Source organism: Ostrea edulis, chromosome 7 (assembly GCF_947568905.1).
Source record: "Ostrea edulis chromosome 7, xbOstEdul1.1, whole genome shotgun sequence".
Taxonomy (NCBI): domain Eukaryota; kingdom Metazoa; phylum Mollusca; class Bivalvia; order Ostreida; family Ostreidae; genus Ostrea; species Ostrea edulis.
The window spans coordinates 262,768-288,212 of NC_079170.1; the positions used below are offsets into that span (position 1 = coordinate 262,768).

Here is a 25,445-nt window from a genome sequence, read left to right on the forward strand (position 1 = left end):
TATTTACGGTGATTCTTTAAATCAATTAACCCTCCGGAAGTCTATTGACATATAAAAACTTGTACCACTGGTACAGCCCAAATGACCCCGACACTTGGTCCTGACACTTTGTCGATAGCTGTACCTCTGGTCCTCTACACGTGGGAACCAACGTTGTTCACTTGGCCCTGACCACTTGTACACCTATGTCTATCGACCTACCACCGTGTCCCTTAACCCTGCCAGTTGGCTTACCAGTGTACCTAGCCTTTGGGTTTGGTCACCTGGTCCACCGCGACCAAGAGGTCTCTTGCCCGTAGGTGTTTCCAGTTCACTTTGTCACCGGGGTACAAACTTATTCAGTTTTTATTGCCGAGTGACAAAGTTACAGTGGCTAACCTACGGACGCAACCTATATCTTGAGACTTATTCAGCCCCTTATGTGAATAGCTTATTCAGCTATTCACCAAACCCTAAAGCTCTTTATTTTATTGTGTTACTTACTTTGCTTCGATCTGTCGCCTTCGACTGCAATTGCAAGAGTGTTGCTTCCACAGCTTTCAGTCGTATTTATACTGCCCGGGCGACTTAGACTCGTCCAACCCAAGGGTAGTCAGGTCAAATAGACTCCCGTGCCCGATTTCAATTCATTAAACCAAACCCGATTCATTACAAAACGATAACTTAAGATTAATCCATTGAATAGTTGTAACAAACCAAACTCGATGTTAACAATTGGTGGGGACCCAAGGGTCAAATTAAGTCCCCCGAATCTACTGAATTCTGACTAAATAAAAATGTGCATGTTTTTCTGGACAGTTCTATTTTTTTTTAAATTATCATGGGGAGATTTGCCATTACTAGGGCTAGCTACGTATTTTTAAAAAATAACTAGTCCTGCTTGGTTTGTAGGCGGGAGGTCGTGAGTTCGAGAACCGTTACTGTCATTGCCGCATCAAACCTAAGACATAAACAAAGGCAGAGATTGCTCCTTTGCCAAACACTCGGCATTTAAAAGTGAGAATCACGGATCTTTCCGTAATGACCTTTTAAACATATATTCCGTGTCGCTGCAGGAGTTGGTACGATAAAGAACCGTCGTTGCTACGGCCCTGTGTGCTAAGCACATCTACATTTGTGGTACATCTGTGAACAATTCTCAAAGCAACGTTAACTAATGAAATCATTCGTAACAAATCAAAATAAACATTCCCTGGATAAAATACAAATGAAAAATTATACAATACAAATGGAAAATATAGAATACAAATGAAAAATTATACAATACAAATGGAAAATTACACAATACAAATGGAAATTATACAATGCAAATGAAAAATTATACAATGCAAATGGAAAATATAGAATACAAATGGAAAAGATCAAATATTGCAACGTTTGACATGCCATACTCCTTGAGCAGTTGAGATATATTATCAATGAATATCCACCTTTGACCATTCCTTGAGCAGTTGGGATATATTATTTTAAAAGTTGTTTAGATTGATTGTCGTAATCCCCCTGGCTGCATCGTTTTTTCCTGGGTAACTATATAGACCTTTTAACTTTACAACCCTTGGTTCTCCATATAAACCGGAGCATTAATTATCGTGTAGAAGTTGATAGACCCCAGGCACACGCGTTATTGCTTTATGGGCGCTGGGGTCAATTTATTGGAACAAACATTACACAAAGTCGCTTGTCTGCATATTGAATTTGATAGTTTACTTCTTGAGAATAGTATACAATGTATATAGAATGACCCCGAGTTGGCTTTTGATCTTTCGGCACTCATCGTACATGTACATCTTGAAATCTCATTAATTTATCTTACAAACAATCTGGCTCCGATGGGAATGAAATCTACATTAATTTATCTTACAAACAATCTGGCTCCGATGGGAATGAAATCTACATTAATTTATCTTACAAACAATCTGGCTCCGATGGGAATGAAATCTACATTAATATATCTTACAAACAATCTGGCTCCGATGGGAATGAAATCTACATTAATTTATCTTACAAACAATCTGGCTCCGATGGGAATGAAATCTACATTAATTTATCTTACAAACAATCTGGCTCCGATGGGAATGAAATCTACATTAATATATCTTACAAACAATCTGGCTCCGATGGGAATGAAATCTACATTAATTTATCTTACAAACAATCTGGCTCCGATGGGAATGAAATCTACATAAATTTATCTTACAAACAATCTGGCTCCGATGGGAATGAAATCTACATTAATATATCTTACAAACAATCTGGCTCCGATGGGAATGAAATCTACATTAATATATCTTACAAACAATCTGGCTCCGATGGGAATGAAATCTACATTAATTTATCTTACAAACAATCTGGCTCCGATGGGAATGAAATCTACATTAATTTATCTTACAAACAATCTGGCTCCGATGGGAATGAAATCTACATTAATATATCTTACAAACAATCTGGCTCCGATGGGAATGAAATCTACATTAATTTATCTTACAAACAATCTGGGTCCGATGGGAATGAAATCTACATAAATTTATCTTACAAACAATCTGGCTCCGATGGGAATGAAATCTACATTAATATATCTTACAAACAATCTGGCTCCGATGGGAATGAAATCTACATTAATATATCTTACAAACAATCTGGCTCCGATGGGAATGAAATCTACATTAATTTATCTTACAAATAATCTGACTCCGATGGGAATGAAATCTACATTAATTTATCTTACAAACAATCTGGCTCCGATGGGAATGAAATCTACATTACATAGAAATTGTCGTCCTTTTGCTTTTCTTTCAATATAATGAGATTTTAATTCTAATTATAAGATTCCCGTATATAATGAGATTTTAATTCTAATTAGAAGATTCCCTTGATATGTCCAACGGACACACTACATTTTGTAACATTTTGTTCTGATGTATTTCAGGAGAAAATGAAACTACATTGTGCTATAACACCTTGTTCTGATGAGTTAAAGCAATACTTCAGCAGAAAATCAAACTATATTGTGCTATAACACCTTGTTCTGATGAGTTAAAGCAATACTTCAGCAGAAAATCAAACTATATTGTGCTATAACACCTTGTTCTGATGAGTTAAAGCAATACTTCAGCAGAAAATCAAACTATATTGTGCTATAACACCTTGTTCTGATGAGTTAAAGCAATACTTCAGCAGAAAATCAAACTATATTGTATAACACCTTGTTCTGATGAGTTAAAGCAATACTTCAGCAGAAAATCAAACTATATTGTGCTATAACACCTTGTTCTGATGAGTTAAAGCAATACTTCAGCAGAAAATCAAACTATATTGTGCTATAACACCTTGTTCTGATGAGTTAAAGCAATACTTCAGCAGAAAATCAAACTATATTGTATAACACCTTGTTCTGATGAGTTAAAGCAATACTTCAGCAGAAAATCAAACTATATTGTGCTATAACACCTTGTTCTGATGAGTTAAAGCAATCCTTCAGCAGAAAATCAAACTATATTGTGCTATAACACCTTGTTCTGATGAGTTAAAGCAATACTTCAGCAGAAAATCAAACTATATTGTATAACACCTTGTTCTGATGAGTTAAAGCAATACTTCAGCAGAAAATCAAACTATATTGTGCTATAACACCTTGTTCTGATGAGTTAAAGCAATACTTCAGCAGAAAATCAAACTATATTGTGCTATAACACCTTGTTCTGATGAGTTAAAGCAATACTTCAGCAGAAAATCAAACTATATTGTATAACACCTTGTTCTGATGAGTTAAAGCAATACTTCAGCAGAAAATCAAACTATATTGTGCTATAACACCTTGTTCTGATGAGTTAAAGCAATCCTTCAGCAGAAAATCAAACTATATTGTGCTATAACACCTTGTTCTGATGAGTTAAAGCAATACTTCAGCAGAAAATCAAACTATATTGTATAACACCTTGTTCTGATGAGTTAAAGCAATACTTCAGCAGAAAATCAAACTATATTGTGCTATAACACCTTGTTCTGATGAGTTAAAGCAATACTTCAGCAGAAAATCAAACTATATTGTGCTATAACACCTTGTTCTGATGAGTTAAAGCAATACTTCAGCAGAAAATCAAACTATATTGTATAACACCTTGTTCTGATGAGTTAAAGCAATACTTCAGCAGAAAATCAAACTATATTGTATAACACCTTGTTCTGATGAGTTAAAGCAATACTTCAGCAGAAAATCAAACTATATTGTGCTATAACACCTTGTTCTGATGAGTTAAAGCAATACTTCAGCAGAAAATCAAACTATATTGTATAACACCTTGTTCTGATGAGTTAAAGCAATACTTCAGCAGAAAATCAAACTATATTGTATAACACCTTGTTCTGATGAGTTAAAGCAATACTTCAGCAGAAAATCAAACTATATTGTATAACACCTTGTTCTGATGAGTTAAAGCAATACTTCAGCAGAAAATCAAACTATATTGTGCTAAAACACCTTGTTCTGATGAGTTAAAGCAATACTTCAGCAGAAAATCAAACTATATTGTATAACACCTTGTTCTGATGAGTTAAAGCAATACTTCAGCAGAAAATCAAACTATATTGTATAACACCTTGTTCTGATGAGTTAAAGCAATACTTCAGCAGAAAATCAAACTATATTGTGCTATAACACCTTGTTCTGATGAGTTAAAGCAATACTTCAGCAGAAAATCAAACTATATTGTATAACACCTTGTTCTGATGAGTTAAAGCAATACTTCAGCAGAAAATCAAACTATATTGTATAACACCTTGTTCTGATGAGTTAAAGCAATACTTCAGCAGAAAATCAAACTATATTGTATAACACCTTGTTCTGATGAGTTAAAGCAATACTTCAGCAGAAAATCAAACTATATTGTGCTATAACACCTTGTTCTGATGAGTTAAAACAATACTTCAGCAGAAAATCAAACTATATTGTATAACACCTTGTTCTGATGAGTTAAAGCAATACTTCAGCAGAAAATCAAACTATATTGTGCTATAACACCTTGTTCTGATGAGTTAAAGCAATACTTCAGCAGAAAATCAAACTATATTGTATAACACCTTGTTCTGATGAGTTAAAGCAATACTTCAGCAGAAAATCAAACTATATTGTGCTATAACACCTTGTTCTGATGAGTTAAAGCAATACTTCAGCAGAAAATCAAACTATATTGTGCTATAACACCTTGTTCTGATGAGTTAAAGCAATACTTCAGCAGAAAATCAAACTATATTGTATAACACCTTGTTCTGATGAGTTAAAGCAATACTTCAGCAGAAAATCAAACTATATTGTGCTATAACACCTTGTTCTGATGAGTTAAAGCAATACTTCAGCAGAAAATCAAACTATATTGTGCTATAACACCTTGTTCTGATGAGTTAAAGCAATACTTCAGCAGAAAATCAAATTATATTGTGCTATAACACCTTGTTCTGATGAGTTAAAGCAATACTTCAGCAGAAAATCAAACTATATTGAGCTATAACACCTTGTTCTGATGAGTTAAAGCAATACTTCAGCAGAAAATCAAACTATATTGTGCTATAACACCTTGTTCTGATGAGTTAAAGCAATACTTCAGCAGAAAATCAAACTATATTGTGCTATAACACCTTGTTCTGATGAGTTAAAGCAATCCTTCAGGAGAAAATCAAACTATATTGTGCTATAACACCTTGTTCTGATGAGTTAAAGCAATACTTCAGGAGAAAATCAAACTATATTGTGCTATAACACCTTCTTCTGATGAGTTAAAGCAATACTTCAGGAGAAAATTAACACTACGGCGATATCATGTAATGAAATCGATTCCATATCAATAAATTATAAGACACCGAACTGACAGTATACCAATCATAAAGACGACACCACTTACACGTATTATCATTACGTACGTGATTTAGATATAAATATGTATTCTAACATTATACGTGATTTAGATATAAATATGTATTCTAACATTATACGTGATTTATGTATAAATATGTATTCTAACATTATACGTGATTTAGATATGAATATGTATTCTAACATTATACGTAATTTAGGTATAAATATGTATTCTAACATTATACGTGATTTAGATATGAATATGTATTCTAACATTATACGTGATTTAGGTATAAATATGTATTCTAACATTATACGTGATTTATGTATAAATATGTATTCTAACTTTGTATATGTGATTTAGATATAAATATGTATTCACATTATACGTGATTTAGATATATTATGTATTCTAACATTATACGTGATTTAGGTATAAATACATGTATGCATTATACGTGATTTAGGTATAAATATGTATTCTAACATTGTATGTGATTTAGATATATTATGTATTCTAACATTATACGTGATTTAGGTATAAATACATGTATGCATTATACGTGATTTAGGTATAAATATGTATTCTAACATTGTATGTGATTTAGATATAAATATGTATTCTAACATTATACGTGATTTAGGTATAAATACATGTATGCATTATACGTGATTTAGGTATAAATATGCATTCTAACATTATACGTGATTTAGATATATTATGTATTCTAACATTATACGTGATTTAGGTATAAATACATGTATGCATTATACGTGATTTAGGTATAAATATGTATTCTAACATTGTATGTGATTTAGATATAAATATGTATTCTAACATTATACGTGATTTGGGTATAAATATGTATTCTAACATTATACGTGATTTAGGTATAAATATGTATTCTAACATTATACGTGATTTAGGTATAAATATGTATTCTAACATTATACGTGATTTAGGTATAAATATGTATTCACATTATACGTGATTTAGGTATAAATACATGTATGCATTATACGTGATTTAGGTATAAATATGTATTCTAACATTGTATATGTGATTTAGGTATAAATATGTATTCTAACATTATACGTGATTTAGGTATAAATATGTATTCTAACATTGTATATGTGATTTAGGTATAAATATGTATTCTAACATTATACGTGATTTAGATATAAATATGTATTCACATTATACGTGATTTAGGTATAAATACATGTATGCATTATACGTGATTTAGGTATAAATATGTATTCTAACATCATACGTCATTTAGATATAAATATGTATTCTAACATTATACGTGATTTAGGTATAAATATGTATTCTAACATTATACGTGATTTAGGTATAAATATGTATTCTAACATCATACGTGATTTAGGTATAAATATGTATTCTAACATTATACGTGATTTAGGTATTAATATATATTCTAACATTATACGTGATTTTTGTATAAATATGTATTCTAATATTATACGTGATTTAGGTATAAATATGCATTCTAACATTATACGTGATTTGGGTATAAATATGTATTCTAACATTATACGTGACTTAGGTATAAATATGTATTTTAACATTATACGTGATTTAGATATAAATATGTATTCTAACATTATACGTGATTTAGATATAAATATGTATTCACATTATACGTGATTTAGATATAAATATGTATTCTAACATTATACGTGATTTATGTATAAATATGTATTCTAACATTATACGTGATTTAGGTATAAATATACATTATACGTGATTTAGGTATTAATATATATTCTAATATTATACGTGATTTAGGTATAAATATGTATTCTAACATTATACGTGATTTATGTATAAATATGTATTCTAACATTATACGTGATTTATGTATAAATATATATTCTAACATTATACGTGATTTATGTATAAATATATATTCTAACATTATACGTGATTTAGGTATAAATATATATTCTAACATTATACGTGATTTAGGTATAAATATGTATTCTAACATTATACGTGATTTAGGTATAAATATGTATTTTAACATTATACGTGATTTATGTATAAATGTATATTCTAACATTATACGTGATTTAGGTATAAATATATATTCTAACATTATACGTGATTTATGTATAAATGTGTATTCTAACATTATACGTGATTTATGTATAAATATGTATTCTAACATTATAAGTGATTTGGGTATAAATATATATTCTAACATTATACGTGATTTATGTATAAATGTGTATTCTAACATTATAAGTGATTTAGGTATAAATATGTATTGTAACATTATACGTGATTTTCACATTCAACCCATTACCGTGCACTTTGTTTACCAAATCTATATATTTCAGAGACGCGAAAATGTGTTTTTCTTTCTGTTCTCCCATAATTAGAAGAAACGATACCTATCTGACTTCTACCAATAAATCAATGAGAGAAAAACCAAAGGCGGTTGGAAGTAGTCTGTATTGAAAATAAAAACAAAAATCCAAATCGATTATTCTCGCTTGAATAACTCCTCTGGCTGGAACAAGAGATCGGAAAACGGGTCAATATTCTGATACCAAACCCGGCTTGAGATTGTATTGACTGGACTTTAAACGCTACCTGCATTGCTCCGAGTAAATATTTGAATTTTTAAAACCAAAATCTTGGTAAGGTTTAATTTTGAATTAAAGTTTTAAGATAACAAATGTTGATGAAATTCTGAACTCGCACTTTACGAGGAAACTGTAAAGAGAGTGTTTGACTCAAAGATAGGATGCAAAGATGACCCCTCAAGCCACCGTGCTGGCTCTGCTGAATGCCTGGATTGTATCAGGTAAGACATTTTTAAGTTTATCAAAATAATCTGAAATAATATTTGTCTGTATCCTATAGAATTACCCGCTTAACAAGAGAGAGAGAAAGAACGAGAGAGACGGAACGAGAGAGAGAAAGAACGAGAGAGACGGAACGAGAGAGAGACGGAACGAGAGAGAGAGAAAGAACGAGAGAGAGGGGGGGGGGAGAGAGGAGAGAGATAACGGTGATTATTGACTCGTCTAGTTTAAGATATATCGAGAGAAATTATACACGATGTAGGTACGTATTATTAGAGAGATCATGAAATATTTACAGGTAGAATTTTATCTACGTTGTAATCCACGTGTCCATTAAAGGACGAGTTTATTGCACGCACGTTTCCTTTGAAGTTTAGTTATTTTCTGTGTTAACCAAGGATTAACTACATAGGAAATGCGAATTTGAATGTAAGAATAATATTAGCAATACACATACATTAGAAAATATACCCAGTAAATACTAGAAACTACTGGTACACATCGTGCATGCATAAAGAGATATACAAAACGTAAGGAAATGTGCCGCACGTGTTTTAACGTGAAATACCTGTGTATTTTTAAAACAGGAATTTCACGTGTAAATCACATTTATATGGATATCATTGTGTAAATCACATTTATATGATATCATTGTGTAAATCACATTTATATGGATATCATTGTGTAAATCACATTTATATGATGTCATTGTGTAAATCACATTTATATGATATCATTGTGTAAATCACATTTATATGGATATCATTGTGTATGGATATCATTTTGTAAATGTGTAAATTTCAATTAAAACGGAACTGGGTAGAGCGGTTTTTGTTTTTGCAAAATAGTTTTTCAAAGTGAACAACTGCACGTTACTGTGATTTCTATATTACAGAATAAAAAAACCCAGTAAAACTACTGAAAATAAGAACAAAAGCAAAACCAGTGAAGAGATTCTCTAAACAATTGCCTATTTCCGTGTCAGAAAATGAGGCTTGTGGAGGGGTAATTTCAGTGGAAACGAGCGTGTCTTTCCTGATAAGAGACTGAATATGAATACCTCCCTCGTTTCCACAGCAATTAGTGGATGGGGAAATCTCTTAGGGACCGTTAACGGAAAACTCTAGCTACCTATGCCCCTCTGTTCCTGGTGTATAGCACTGCACTAAGTCCGGTCTGACAAGCGTCTGTATTCCCCTCAAACGTCCTGCTGAAATTAAGATAACCTACGAAAGGCAGTGATGTAACTTTCTCCTTGTTCTTCTTTCCATCTTTATTTCATTGGGGGCCCGCCATCACCGGGTACTCTTATTTATGAGTGTGATAGGGGTCCGCAAATCTTTGTTTGAAGTACTTTTTCAGCGCGGTATTAATTTACGCTATGTACGCGGTCACAAATTTTCCACGGAAATTTATCCCAGCGTACTTAAAGTAAATGAAAGACATTAAGTGGCAATCTAAAAAATCCGCCCATGCAGTTTTCTACCCGCGGAATAAACAGAAATTGTGATTCCGCGGACTTATGAACCCGTGGAAAAAAGTACGTTTACAGTATAATTTCTTGTAATATCTAGCAAAACGCAAACATCATCCGACAACGTCTTATAAAGAGTCCACACCGGTCAGGTTTCTTTTCTTATTTCTTCTTTTTCCCCCACACACACGGAGAGAGAGAGAGAGAGAGAGAGAGAGAGAGAGAGAGAGAGAGAGAATGGCATAATGTACTATTGTACGCAATGATAGACAAATATTGCAAGCAGTGAAACATTGACATTTACTAAAGAAATGGGTTTCATTCCGTTAAATACATGAGGGCGTGAACTGCGACCCTTCACGGAGACATGTTTGTAGTATTACGCGCGTGATGATTTTTGTATTACGCGCGTAAGAGCTTCATTGGAAAGTATGCTGTTGTGAAGAGTTGCTATTCAGTCATTCCTTAGTTACCTGTAGTATGATCTTGTCAAGAAGCCTTTACTTGTTACTCGATAAAGGCAGTGAAAACAGAACATTGATGTGAAATGAAAATGTTATTTGATTTGAAAATGACGAAGTTATATATATTCAATATTTGTATTCACCTGAGGATGGATGTTAAAATCCAGAAAGCGCTAACTGATTTGAATATATTTTGGAACTGCATGTTTTCCTGCTTCTTTATTATCATTGTATTATTGTATTTAATTATTTTGACTGTGTGATATGAATGATTTGTGGGAAAATACAAGAATTAACATATGCATGTTATAATAATGCAATCTGAGTTTCTGACCCCCTACAACACATAATGAAATATTTGAAATGAAACTGTCTGCAATCAAAACAAAATTTATTTTCGACATTTACATTCTACTTTCATTCTTGTCAGAATACCCAGTCATTGAAATACACGTTATCAAGATTCATACGGACAGTATTCACATTAGCATCGCATTCATGAGGAAATGGCTATCGGTACAAACCCTAACCCTAACCCTGTAAAGATGTCACAGGCCAAAACAATGGAAATGTAAATATGTATAAATACATATGTATAATGGGAAATAGATACATAACAGCTTTATGTAGTATGTCGGCGTGAAATGTCAGAGTTTATACCCTCATTATTTTCAAAATGAAATTTATTTACTGTCAACGCACCACACCTTAGGATTTACTGTCAACGCACCCTACTTTAGGATTTACTGTCAACGCACCCCACCTTACTGTCAACGCACCACACCTTAGGATTTACTGTCAACGCACCCTACCTTAGGATTTACTGTCAACGTACCCCACCTTAGGATTTACTATCAACGTATCCCACCTTACTGTCAACGTACCCCACCTTACTGTCAACACACCCCACCTTACTGTCAACGTACCCCACCTTACTGTCAACACACCCCACCTTACTGTCAACACACCCCACCTTACTGTCAACGCACCCCACCTTACTCTCAATGTACCCCACCTTACTGTCAACGTACCCCACCTTACTGTCAACGCACTCCACCTTACTGTCAACACACCCCACCTTACTGTCAACACACCCCACCTTACTGTCAACGCACCCCACCTTACTCTCAATGTACCCCACCTTACTGTCAACGTACCCCACCTTACTGTCAACGCACTCCACCTTAGGATTTACTGTCAACGTATCCCATCTTACTGTCAACGCACCCCACCTTACTGTCAACGCACCCCACCTTAGGATTTACTGTCAACGCACCCCACCTTACTGTCAACGTACCCCACCTTAGGATTTACTGTCAACGTATCCCACCTTACTGTCAACGTACCCCACCTTACTGTCAACGCACCCCACCTTACTGTCAACGTACCCCACCTTACTGTCAACGCACCCCACCTTAGGATTTACTGTCAACGCACCCCACCTTACTGTCAACGTACCCCACCTTACTGTCAACGTACCCCACCTTACTGTCAACGCACCCCACCTTACTGTCAACGCACCCCACCTTACTGTCAACGTACCCCACCTTAGGATTTACTGTCAACGTACCCCACCTTAGGATTTACTGTCAACGTATCCCACCTTACTGTCAACGTACCCCACCTTACTGTCAACACACCCCACCTTACTGTCAACGTACCCCACCTTACTGTCAACACACCCCACCTTACTGTCAACGCACCCCACCTTACTGTCAACACACCCCACCTTACTGTCAACGTACCCCACCTTACTGTCAACGCACTCCACCTTAGGATTTACTGTCAACGCACCCCACCTTACTGTCAACGTACCCCACCTTACTGTCAACGTACCCCACCTTACTGTCAACGCACCCCACCTTACTGTCAACGCACCCCACCTTACTGTCAACGTACCCCACCTTAGGATTTACTGTCAACGTACCCCACCTTAGGATTTACTGTCAACGTATCCCACCTTACTGTCAACGCACCCCACCTTACTGTCAACGTACCCCACCTTAGGAGCTGACAATTAATATTTCCATAATTGAATCTTTGTAGTTTGGAAATGCAGGTCTACAAATGTACGTAGAACTTTTACCAAACATTTTTACAAACATGTACATGTACCGCTGTGTTTATTATCTAATGGGGTTTTTCTGTTAAAAGTGACATATAGGCCCGATGGGCCGGGTGTTTAAATTCCTATTATTCTGTTTAATGTATTTTTCATTTCTGTAATGTATAAAACACATGTCACTATAATAAATCATTTACTTACTTACTTACTTTATAAATATTTAGATGTTATTTTACGACAGCAAATGGTGATGGAAACCGATATCTAACAATGGCTGGTATATCCATGAATTATGAATGTCATGTGAAAATGAAACGATCAATCTGAGAGAGAAAGAGAGAGAGAGAGAGAGAGAGAGAGAGAGAGAGAGAGAGAGAGAGAGAGAGAGATCATGTTTTGAACTATTACAAATGTAAGTACGTATTACTTGGTGTTGTTAGATGAATAAAACTTCAAATCAAACACACGACCAAAACAAGGGGGAGATAAAACAGTATTTGTATGTTATTGTTTAATGTGTGAATTTGGATTTATAGCCATTACTGCAGAGTTTTAATTACTGCAGAGTTTTGAACGTTGATCTAGATAAACATGATCACAAGGTGGGTGGAATACAAATGTCAGGGTTGGGGTTAGAATACAAATGTCAGGGTTGGGGTTAGAATACAAATGTAGGTTATACTTTGAAATCTGCTCGGATATTGGCATATTCTTGGATCACATTACATGTCCAAAACCAAATGCACATCCCCCTCTTCCATATTTGATTTATAAAAGGAAATAGTCACGCAAAACGAAATAATCGGAGTCTCTAAGAAATGTTAGATTGATTCAAAAATGTTAGTGGAAGAAAACACATTCATAAGTATCGTTTTGCCACCTAAGCCTCACTTTCTTGTGGCAACTGGAAGCATTCAGATGGTAGACACCACCTTCTAGTAATGTTAAGATTGTATGTATATATATATATATATATATATATATATATATATATATATATATATATATATATATATATATATAGATAGATAGATAGATAGATAGATAGATAGATAGATAGATAGATATATATATATTGATTAATTATGGCCAAGGCATCACTCCTTTTTTATCTTTGATACATGTAGCCATAGCAAATACATTTGTAAGTGCATCTTTGCAAATACTTTTTATTGGTAACATACGAAATAAAATAAAATAAGAATTTTTTTTATTTACTAGTGCTTTTAATAAGCGCATGACATGAAAAACAGATGAACTATGATTTCTAACCGCATTTGTAAACACAATTACCGTAGTGCATCTAAACAATGCCAATATAACAAGAGTCTTTCAAGAGGTTGATTCATGAGGTGACTGTCCCTTCACAATTCAGCGGTAGTTCAGCCAGTATGGTGTTTCCTTCATGAGCGGTAGTTAGGGGCGGATCCAGGAATTGCGGTTAGGGACGCAACTTTATGAGGAAGGGGATCTGGGGGTCGCCCTGAGACCCCCAGTAGGTCCAGGGCGAAGTTCCTGAATTTTACAATTTTATAGGGCTTCAAATATGTCTCCTATCTAGTAATTTTTATTATTTACAGTCATTTTTGATAGAGGGAAATCAATAAAATGGCACAAATTTTAAGGAGTTTTTGAAAAATGTAAGTCTCCCAATAAAAGTAATTCACTAAATCAAACGATTTTGTCATTTATTGCTCTGAGAGTGAAAGAAATTACATGTATAACTTCTTTTATCGTTTACATTTTTCTAAACAAGAGACCACGATTTACCTAAAATTTGAAAATTTTGAAATGCTTTATGAGCGGTAGTTCAGACAATTAGCTGCTCGCTTTATGAGCGCTAGGTCTTGGATTCAGTTGAGCATCGGCTGCGACAGATCAGAGTAGACGTCATAGGTAACGACTGTTCCTCTGTCAGGCACTAGGTATGAAAGTGCAGGACCCCTCGAGTGAGACCTTAAAACCCGTATGTAATGACCTCTCGTGTGAGACTTTAAAACCCGGATGTAATGACCTCTCGTGTGAGACTTTAAAACCCGGATGTAATTACCCCTTGTGTGAGACTTTAAAATTGGATGTAATGACCTCTCGTGTGAGATTTTCAAATCGGATGTAATGACCTCTCGTGTGAGACTTTAAACCGCGGATGTAATGGCCTACAGACAGAGCCTAACATTCTTCAACGTGGTACTTATTTCTGGAATCAGTCATAGGAAACGTATCATGTTTATTTATAGAAGTTTTATAAGCTTCATCACAATCATACTATCATATAAAGGAAACGAGAGAGGTTTTCTAAGTTGCTAGAACTTGTAACTAATCCCTTTGTATATTTATACAATGAAATATGTTCAAAGTATAGGAAAGGATAAAGTAGCCTAAACATGCTTACATACAGAAGTTTTATAAGCCTCATCACGATTCGTTATAATTCTTAGAAGCGTTGGTGGGACTTAGATCTTGGAATATCATCCCAGGCATCAGTTGAACCTCCGGTGTCGATGCTTGGCATTCTATGTAGGTTCACACTCTAAAGCGCAGTTCTGTGAATCCATAATAATCCATCTCTACACGGATAATGACATTTTGCTCATACCTTGCCGGAAATGTTCTTGAATTTTATCGACTCTGTATCAGATGAGTCCTGTTGTCTACCCCCACAGAAAATGCAGCGGCAATCACAAGTTATGGTCTGGGTATCTGATTGCAGTACCAAATCGCATTCAATAGACATTAAAGCATGGAGAGTTACATTGTATAAAATTCAGTGCATTTCTACAAAGGTTTTCAGAAAAGAAAAAATTATCTAAATTAATATTAGATTTAATTAGACAATATCATTGTGATGACATTTTTCATATTTCATGAGATACACGCGATTTTTTCTCTGAAAAAAGAAAATGTTGGAGAAACCTAAATCCTCATCTCTCAGTGAATTTTCAGAAAACTTGATAAACGACATAGTGTTCAAAGATATCCCAACCAGGACTTCCATGCTTACGTTTTATCTGAATGAGCCTACTATCAAACTTCAAATCGGAATTTATAGCTTGGTTGGTGTTGAATTAGATGGACCTTTACGCTACTGCACAAATACAGCGAAAATTCAATTAAAGAAGAAGGATTTTATCTGACGTGTTTCATACCAATTGTTAGTTAGGCCGTTCTTGGCACATTGATTTTGACTCCGGTTACCTCGTTTACCTGATCAAGATACTGGACTTACGGCTGATGTGACTGATCGACAGGGGATGCTTACTCGTCCAAGGCCCCTGATCCCACAGGTGTGTCCAGGGGTCCATGTTTGCCTGACTCTTTTGCATTGCCTATAGGTCACATTGTTCGTTACCTTCACCTTTTCATTCATGAAGAATACTGGTATATGTAGAATACTAAACAATATTCTAAACTACAAGCAAATAGCAATATTTGAGCTAAGTCTCACGAAAGTATAATGTTTTGCTTGGTTATGGAAAAAATATACATGTACCGTTTGTTTGTTCCAATCCAGTATACCTTAATTAAATGATAAAATCCGGTATACCTTAATTAAATGATAAAATCCGGTATACCTAAATTAAATGATAAAATCCGGTATATCTTAATTAAATGATAAAATCCAGTATACCTTAATTAAATGATAAAATCCGGTATACCAAAATTAAATGATAAAATCCGGTATATCTTAATTAAATGATAAAATCCAGTATACCTTAATTAAATGATAAAATCCGGTATACCTTAATTAAATGATAAAATCCAGTATACCTTAATTAAATGATATAATGCTTCCTTTGCTTTATTACACGGGATATGAAGGTTACAAATACAATCTAATTAAAATCAGACTTCTTAGATCCGCGCCGTATACTCTACGGTTCTAATCTTCATAAGTATATTCTGACGCAGAGTATACTCTGCGGTTCTAATCTTCATAAGTATATTCTGACACAGAGTATACGGCGCGGGTCCAAGAAGTCTGGTTTTGATTACATTGTGTTTGTAACCTTCATATCTTGATATTTTTATTTTTATTGGATTGGTTACAAACGTTGCAGAAAAAATGCATAACCCGCGCCTTAGCGAGTCCATTTTTTTTCACAATGATCCATTTTCAGCTAATATCCATTCTTTTAAAACTTTCTATGTTGATATGGTAATTTCATCACATTTCATGCAAGAATTTCGTAGACTATATCGTTTGTATTATTCATGTATGCTCCAAGTTAAATTGTATCTATATGTAGAGGTTGCGTCACGGAAAGGCAATTGTAATCTTAAATTCATTTGTAGAGGTGGCGTTATAGGAATTCAGTTGTAATCTTGTAAAAAAAAAAAAAAAAAAAAAGACCACAAAGTTTGTGTCATGACAAGACAATTGTAATCGTGTGTTTATTTATAGAGGTTGTGTAATGTAATAATAATTGTAACCATGTGTCTATATATAGAGGTTGCGTCATGAGAAGATAATTATAACCATGTGTCTATTTATAGAGGTTGCGTCATGAGAAGCTAATTATAACCATATGTCTATTTATAGAGGTTGCGTCATGAGAAGATAATTGTAACCATGTGTCTATTTATAGAGGTTGCGTCGTGGGAGGTCTGTCGGAATGACTACTCGCTGTCTGCTACCAGTACCTATCTCTACTGTGAACACGGTTGCTGTGGCTATACATATGAACAATACTGCTGTGCTGATAAGTACGTATTTGTATAACCGTTGTGTTAATGTATTGATCGCTTTTTACATCTCAAGCTACCTACACGTTTGTGGGGAGAATAGCACAGCAATAAAAAGAACAACCTCTCAGTGGCTTGAGATGAGATTTTTAGTACTAGTGTTATTGTATTTCCGTCATATAAAACTTTAGTGTACTAACGTGCTGTGCTAATACACACGTATAATATTATGTTTTCTGAGTACTAAGTGCTTGCTTATAAATACATGTACTCATACAAGCTATGTATTAATTGCAGACTAACGCAAAGGTCATGAGTTCAAATCTTTAAGTCGAGCCAGAGCTGCGATCAAGATTGTAGCGGTTACGTAGTGCTATGAAATTAATCAACATCTAGACTATCACTACGTAGGGATAACAAGCGTTAATTCATACAGTTCGTTCAATAGACTTAGATACCTAGCCTAGCAGCTAGGCGTTCAATAGACTTAGATATCTAGCCTAGCAGCTAGGCGTTCAATAAACCTAGATATCTAGCCTAGCAGCTAGGCGTTCAATAGACTTAGATATCTAGCCTAGCAGCTAGGCGTTCAATAAACCTAGATATCTAGCCTAGCAGCTAGGCGTTCAATAGACTTAGATATCTAGCCTAGCAGCTAGGCGTTCAATAAACCTAGATACCTAGCCTAGCAGCCAGGCGTTCATTAGACTTAGATATCTAGCCTAGCAGCTAGGCGTTCAATAAACCTAGATATCTAGCCTAGCAGCTAGGCGTTCATTAGACTTAGATATCTAGCCTAGCAGCTAAGCTAGCCGCTACGATCTTGAACGTAACTCGTGTCTGAAATTATAGACAGGCAAAAACATATTACATTGCCAAGCGCTCAGTAACTCAAATGGACATCACGAATCCTTATATAAATCCCTGGCAACTCATCTTCGCTAGCCAAGGGTTTACGATCCGCTCCGCTTTGTAGAGAAGCAGAGCTGATCGTAAACCATTGGCTAACGAAGATGATGACAACTTTAAGAATTTAATTTTTGTTTTTGGCTTTACTTTTTATAGTTATTTCATCGATACATATGTATAACTATTCTTGCTGGTAGCTGTGGATATCGCCATTGAGTTTAGGTGAATTGTCAGAGATTTTGACCTATGCTAGACTCTGTAATACCGAGGCGAAGGAGCACATCCTGCTCATCCATTACTTTTCTCATCCAATAGTCTTACGTTTTAATCCCTTTCAATCCTAGGCTGTCTGAAATTTCAATGTTCATTTCAATTAAGTCACAGTCTACTTTGGAGAGACCTGTCATTAGAAAGGTTAGGACTATCTTGTTAGAGTTCGCTAAAACGGGACGGACGGTAATATGTATTATACCACACTTCACGGGAAATTCTCGTCCGACCGTCTGCCTCCCTTGAGCTTCTCAAACTTTTCAAAACAAAGCAAAATTTCTTCTGTCATACGGTTAGGCATATCTTTTACAAATACAAAGGTTTTGGAATTACAATTTCACATACATATAAGTTTTATAGAATGTCAATTTCATATATAGTTAAGTTTTGGAATTTCAATTTCATATACAATTAAGTTTTGGGATTTCAATTTCATATACAATTAAGTTTTGGGATTTCAATCAGGTTAAAATAGGAGAAGAGAGGGTTGATTTCTCACATCATGAATGATCGTCATTGGAATTTAACACTGATGTACAGTAAGGTTTCGGATGCAGCAGTTGGTCTATAAAATTTCCTGTATGACTTGGTACGGGACGGGCGTTTTGTCAGAATTATTTGGTTGCCCTTTTCCTTTAGCCATTTTCTCCCTGGAAATCGGCTACTTAGTAGCATTTCCTTAGGAAAACTGGCAGTGCCATCGGAAGTCTGACTATTATACAGTACTAGCAGAATTTCACTTACGGAAATCTAATCAGTAAACAGGATATCCCCTACAGACATCTCTCTGACTTAATCCACGCCCCCCCCCCCCCTTCCATTTCTTTTTGTCTTTGAATTTGCAGTATGCTTTGCCTCTCCCCAGGTTTTGCCAATTTCCTCAGGTCCAATTTTGACCTCTCCCCCAAGTTTTTTTTTCTACGCTTTCGTTCTACAGAAATCTGACTACATGTATATAGAAACACGGTAATTGGTTCTCCATCATATAAGCTTATTCATCAAAAATGGATGAAATCCTACTGTAGGTGAATGTTGCTACATAACGGAAACGCCGGAGTTGCGATCCTAGCTTTAGAGTGCTATTGCAGTATACCATGTCTGTTAACATTAGGCGATCCTAGCTTTAGAGTGCTATTGCAGTATCCCATGTCTGTAAACATTAGGCGATCCTAGCTTTAGAGTGCTATTGCAGTATCCCATGTCTGTTAACATTAGGCGATCCTAGCTTTAGAGTGCTATTGCAGTATCCCATGTCTGTTAACATTAGGCGATCCTAGCTTTAGAGTGATATTGCAGTATCCCATGTCTGTTAACATTAGACATGTTTGATAAATCTCTTATTCCTGTGTGTACAGAAATTTAAAACAAGTGATATTTCATGATGAGAGCTAAATCAACATTTTCATAGCTTTACAATTTATCGGGTATATGCAATCAGGAACGCAGGAAATCGATACTTCACCATCCAATTTACAGTCGATGTTAATATCAAATTTTTGTATTCCATACAGAAAATGAAACTAATATCAAATTTTAGATTTGAATTGAATTTTCAAAGGTTTTGTTTTTATTTGAATAAACTTTGTGGTTCTCAACACTTGATTGCCTTTAGGGATTATCGAATTAACAGAATTGATTCGTTGTTCTATTTTCTCATTCAGAATGTGCATAACATTGTTCATTCAATATTTACATGTACCAATGAGGTTTTTTTAAATAATGAACCTACACGGTTTCAATGTAATTCCTTCCTCATTAAGAGCAACGACCTTTACATTGACATAAAAAAAACCACAAATTACAAAATATAAGGAATTAAAACATTTATTCCCTAGTACCATCAAATAGGCATCGAATGAAATGAATAAAGTTTTTATTATCCATTTATCCGAAGGCAATACATTTACATATAGCAAACTAATATCACTGTATAGCCCTGAGATTTCTGGATATCACTGTATAGCCCTGAGATTTCCGGATATCACTGTATAGCCCTGAGATTTCCGGATATCACTGTATAGCCCTGAGATTTCCGGAGGGGGGGGGGTGTCATATAACTCTAATATTTCCAACAACTGATGACAGATTACAAGAGTGATGATAACAAAATGGTTGCTCCCTCGAGTCACTTCAGAATTCTTTAAATTCCTTGTCTCCCTTTTGAGTAGCATATATACAGTTGTATAGTTATACAGTGAAACCTGATAATCTGACAACTATATTCTAGTATTAAAATCTATACGGTACCAATTCTGCATCGTCGGAAACCCACAGTTTCGCTCTAGACGATTACCAACCGTGGGTCACAAGGCCAGTATTTTCGCTTGAAGGTGTGTCTCAGCTTCTACAGTATATGCGATTGGTCGCTTTACCATTCCGTTTGCGATATTCAACCTATGAAAAAGTCCCTTATTTCCAGTCCTCGGTAGCATAGAAAAACATGCTTTGGAAGCCAAGATTTTGACTACGTTTAAGTTGGACAAGTTACAAAAATTTCAGCGAGATGCTTTATCTGCATTATTGAAGCGGGGGTGCATTTGTGTCTATAAAACGGGAGGAAAAAGCCCTGTGTTACCAAGCGTTTCCACAGGTTTACAATTCCAGCACGAGTTCGTATAGCTCCATCATACGGGAACAATGTATGTGGGTATTTTTAACAGACTTCGTATTTCATCGGTTTCTTTAGGTATATTAAACTTACTTGCGTATTAAGTACTGTCGTAATTTGTTCTATTTGTGTTGTCGGCACATAGTTTTGAGCCAGTAATTGTGACCTTCGATCTAAAACGTGCATCTCTCTCGTGTAAACACAATTGATGTCTCACTTACGCTAATTACAAAATGACATGTGAACGGGATTGTAAGACCATATCTTAATTCAAATTTGCATCTAATTTTTAAATTGTATCAGGCATGACTGATTCTATTCACGTGCCATGAAGCACTGATGATAATAAACATACCAGAGGCGGATCCAGGATTTCCGAAAGGGAGGGGGGCACATGTCATATGAAAGTGAAGTGTTAGTTAAAATAATCAGCCATTTTGGGTGCCAAATCTGGAGTTTTCATCTATATATCTTTGATAGTGGCACAACAAAACATACACACTTTCATGGGCACCGCCATTACAGCTGTCGCATTGAGTACCGGGAATATTTACGGCGATTCCCATTGGTCCTTGATAGGTCACGTAAGATCACACATTTTAATGAGTTGTGCGAAAATATCGGCCTTGTGACCCACGGTAGGTAATCGTCTAGAGCGACCGACCATGGGTTTCCGACGATGCCAATTCTGATGCACTAGAAGCGTATTTCGACAAATAATGTCTCTTCAGTGATGCTCAAAAAGGAAATTTTGGAAATTCGAAATAACAATAAACTTGTAAGAGCTAAAAGGAAAACTAGAGTGCCAAAAACTGGAGCCAAATTCGTCCAAGGATAAGAGCTATGCATGAGGGAGATAATCCTTGATTTTGAAATGAATTTCTAAATTTTATCCCAGCAATTAAATATACATCCGTATTTTCAAGCTAGTAACGAAGTACTTAGCTACTGGGCTGTAGAGACCCTCGGGGACTAACAGTCCACCAGCAGAGGCCTCGACCCAGGGGTCATAATGTAAAATTTATACGGTACCAATTCTGATGCACCAGATGCGCATTTCGACAAATAATGTCTCTAATAAACGCATGGTTGACGTTTAACTTTTTTCTGCAGCATTATAAACACATGGTTGACCATTAACTTTTTCAGCATTGGACTGATAGTCGGCTGTGCGTTTGGTGGCCTCGTGTTTCTGGGTGTTGTGGCGGCGGTTGTGTTTTGCTGCATACAGAAAAATAAACAAAAGAGAACCGCAATACGGCCGCTCAGGAGGAGACATACTCCGGGGACGATGGCAATTATATCAAATGGTATGTATGTTAAACGCTGACTGTAAAGTTCATGATGCCCATTATATCAAAGGGTATGTGTGTTGAACACCTGATTGATTGAATATTGTTTAACGCCCTCTCGAGAATCTTTCACTCATATAGAGACGTCACCGTTACCAGTGAAGGGCTGTAAAAATTTAGCCCTACGCTCGGCGCTTACAACCTTTGAGCAGGGAGGGATCTTTTTTGTGCCAGAACTGCTGTGGCCTCGGTTTTTGCGGTCTCATCTGAGTATGATGTTCATGGTGGCTATTTTATCACAGGGTTGAGTTCTTGATGTTGACCACTGAGTCTAACAAGAGTTTGGGATGAGTACGATTCCAAGATATTTTACAAAAGACACGGGATCCGGGGTCAACAAATCTTGCATGAGGATGATTCATGAAGGTTTCAGAAGCATTTGTTCACTTTTTCTCTTAAGACACAGAGATTTATCACTTCGTTAGTTGGATTTTTTTAAAATCATGTGCGAATCTTTGTGTTTATCTTGTGTCTTGCAAATATTATTTGTAACCATGATACATATAGATCTGCTTCGCACTTTTATTTTATTGAAAATGCATATGAACGGCAAACTAACAACTCAACTTTATGACAGATGGGATGATTTCAGCTTCTCCGTCGCAAACTTTCCATTTTCATGCAGCAATATATTCAATTATCACCTGCATATGGTGTTTATATATCTCAACTGATTCGATACACAAGAGCTTGTTCTGCGTATGATCAGCTTTTATATCGAGACAGGCTACTGTCAAACAAATTGATGGTACAGGGGTTTCAACGGCCTCGTTCGAAGTCAGCATTTCGCAAATTATATAGTCGTTATAACCATCTAGTTTGCCAATACAACCTATCATTGGGTCAAATGCTGTCTGACATGTTTTATACCGATTGTTAGGCCGTTCTTGGCACACTGATTTTGACTACGGATTATTCCGTTTACCTGATCAAGACTTGGGGCTCTCGGCGGGTGTGTCCGGTCGGCAGGGGATGCTTACTCGTCCTAGGCACCTGATCTTACCTCTGGTGTGCCAAGGGGTCCGTGTTTGCCCAACTCTTTATTTTGTGTTCCTTCAGGAGTTGTGAGCTTGATCACTGTTCGTTATCTTCACCTTTCATATAGTGCAATTTTACCTATACAACACAGTTTAGAGAAAAGACGATATTCTGTTTTTCAGGTAGTCATTGTGATCCTAATTTCAAACACGTCCTAAAACCGCCACCGTATACGATGGATCCGCCTCCGGCTTATTCTGAGATCGTACACGTATCTGCGTATTCAGCATCCACGTCCTACAAGAACGATGACGAATACACAACAACAGCAGTAATACACAACGAAAACCCGCCCCCTACCGGGACCTCTTTACGTCATAATGTGCCATCAGTGACTCAGTGTTTTCCCCCTGGTGCTGTGGACACACATTCGGGGCACTGTAGTAACTATAGTCATTAACTATAGTTCAGATTTCAAATGCTGTGATACTTTATTTATTTATTCAAATTTTATAAACTGTATATACGTACATACATATCTTTTGTAAGTTTCGTCCTTTATCCGATAACATTTCCAAGGCCTTTACACATAAATCGTTTAGGTAAGTAGGGAAATAAACAAATTATTTACGATTCTGAATTGTGTTAGTTGAATAATCAAAGTGATAAGAAGTATTTTATTGGCAATATTATGAGATACACGAAGCTTTCTAGTATCAATAAATTGATGTCATTTTATAGCTAATGTCAATATTATGAATACTGACAGAACATTTTCTGATGAGACTAGAAAATTGTGAAATGTTGTTATTCATTTAAATTGTTCGTATTTATTGCATGTGTATACATAAACCAGAAGGACCAGTAATTTAGAAATATCAGTTTTGAAGTATCTTCTCCTTTGTCATTTTAATGGCTTCATCCTGATAATTACCTGTGTCATTTTAATGGCATCATCCTGATAATTACCTGTGTCATTTTAATGGCTTCATCCTGATAATTACCTGTTTCATTTTAATGGCTTCATCCTGATAATTACCTGTGTCATTTTAAGGGCTTCATCCTGATAATTACCTGTGCGATGCGCAGTATTCAATTTGAAATCGACACAAAGGATCATTATGATTTTACGATGACTGTGTGCTAATTTACCCACAATTCTCTGTGTATGCAATATCCGGAAGAAAATTCCACGGAGATTCAACTGTTGTTGTAGTATTGAGAGAATTGCGAAGCTATTTAATATTCAGACACCACTAACATTGGAGCGGGATGGGCAAATTATTTTATGTGTGTTACCCTGTCATTATTAGTTGATATCGAGATTTATGTAAATAATTCAAAGCAACTTATATCTTTATTTTGAATAGCAAATCTTTTTAAATCTGATATCTGAATTTGATCTTAATTCTTCCTCGTGCTCTCCTAATTACCTGTTTTACATGCCTTATTCTGAGTTAGCAAAAAAAAAAATGGGGGAGGGGGCAATGAAATTAAAAACACTGTGTAAATTTAGAACATGTAGTACCAAACTACCTATGGAAACAGAGAGATGGTGTGGTCAACCCAGAGAAAATAGACTATGTCAGTTATGCAATATGAAAGAGATAGGAGATGAATTTCATCATCTGTTCAATTGTAATGATGATTTTATAAACCAATCAAGGGCATTGCTTATGGCGACCTATTACAACAAAAACCGAATATCTATAAATATCTATAGATTTGAAAAAAAAAATTATAAAACACAAAACAGAAGTAAATTAATCAATTTAAGTAAATTCATTAAAATCATTTCTAAGATAATGTGTTCTCCAGGTTAACCATCCACCCACTGACAACATTGTATTCTAGCTCTCTCTCTCTCTCTCTCTCTCTCTCTCTCTCTCTCTCTCTCTCTCTCCTCACGACTTACATGTACACCTATATTATGTTTATTTCTCTATACTGTAATTC

General features: G+C 35.4%; 1 protein-coding gene across 2 annotated transcripts; it reads left to right on the forward strand.

Moving 5' to 3' along the window:
• Positions 1 to 8,436: 8,436 nt before the first annotated feature.
• On the forward strand, positions 8,437 to 24,386 carry LOC125657040 (uncharacterized). 2 transcript variants are annotated; one of them, XR_007363167.2, is made up of 5 exons: positions 8,437 to 8,685; positions 12,671 to 12,693; positions 17,276 to 17,393; positions 22,309 to 22,469; positions 23,672 to 24,386. XR_007363167.2 is itself a non-coding variant. In XM_048887677.2 (4 exons), the coding sequence occupies exons 1-4, from the start codon at positions 8,634 to 8,636 to the stop codon at positions 23,947 to 23,949; spliced, it is 609 nt and encodes a 202-aa protein (XP_048743634.1). In that variant the 5' UTR covers positions 8,441 to 8,633; the 3' UTR covers positions 23,950 to 24,386. The 2 variants fall into 2 exon arrangements, 1 of the variants encoding a protein (XP_048743634.1); XM_048887677.2 differs by lacking the exon at positions 12,671 to 12,693 and having other exon boundaries at positions 8,441 to 8,685.
• Positions 24,387 to 25,445: the final 1,059 nt, after the last annotated feature.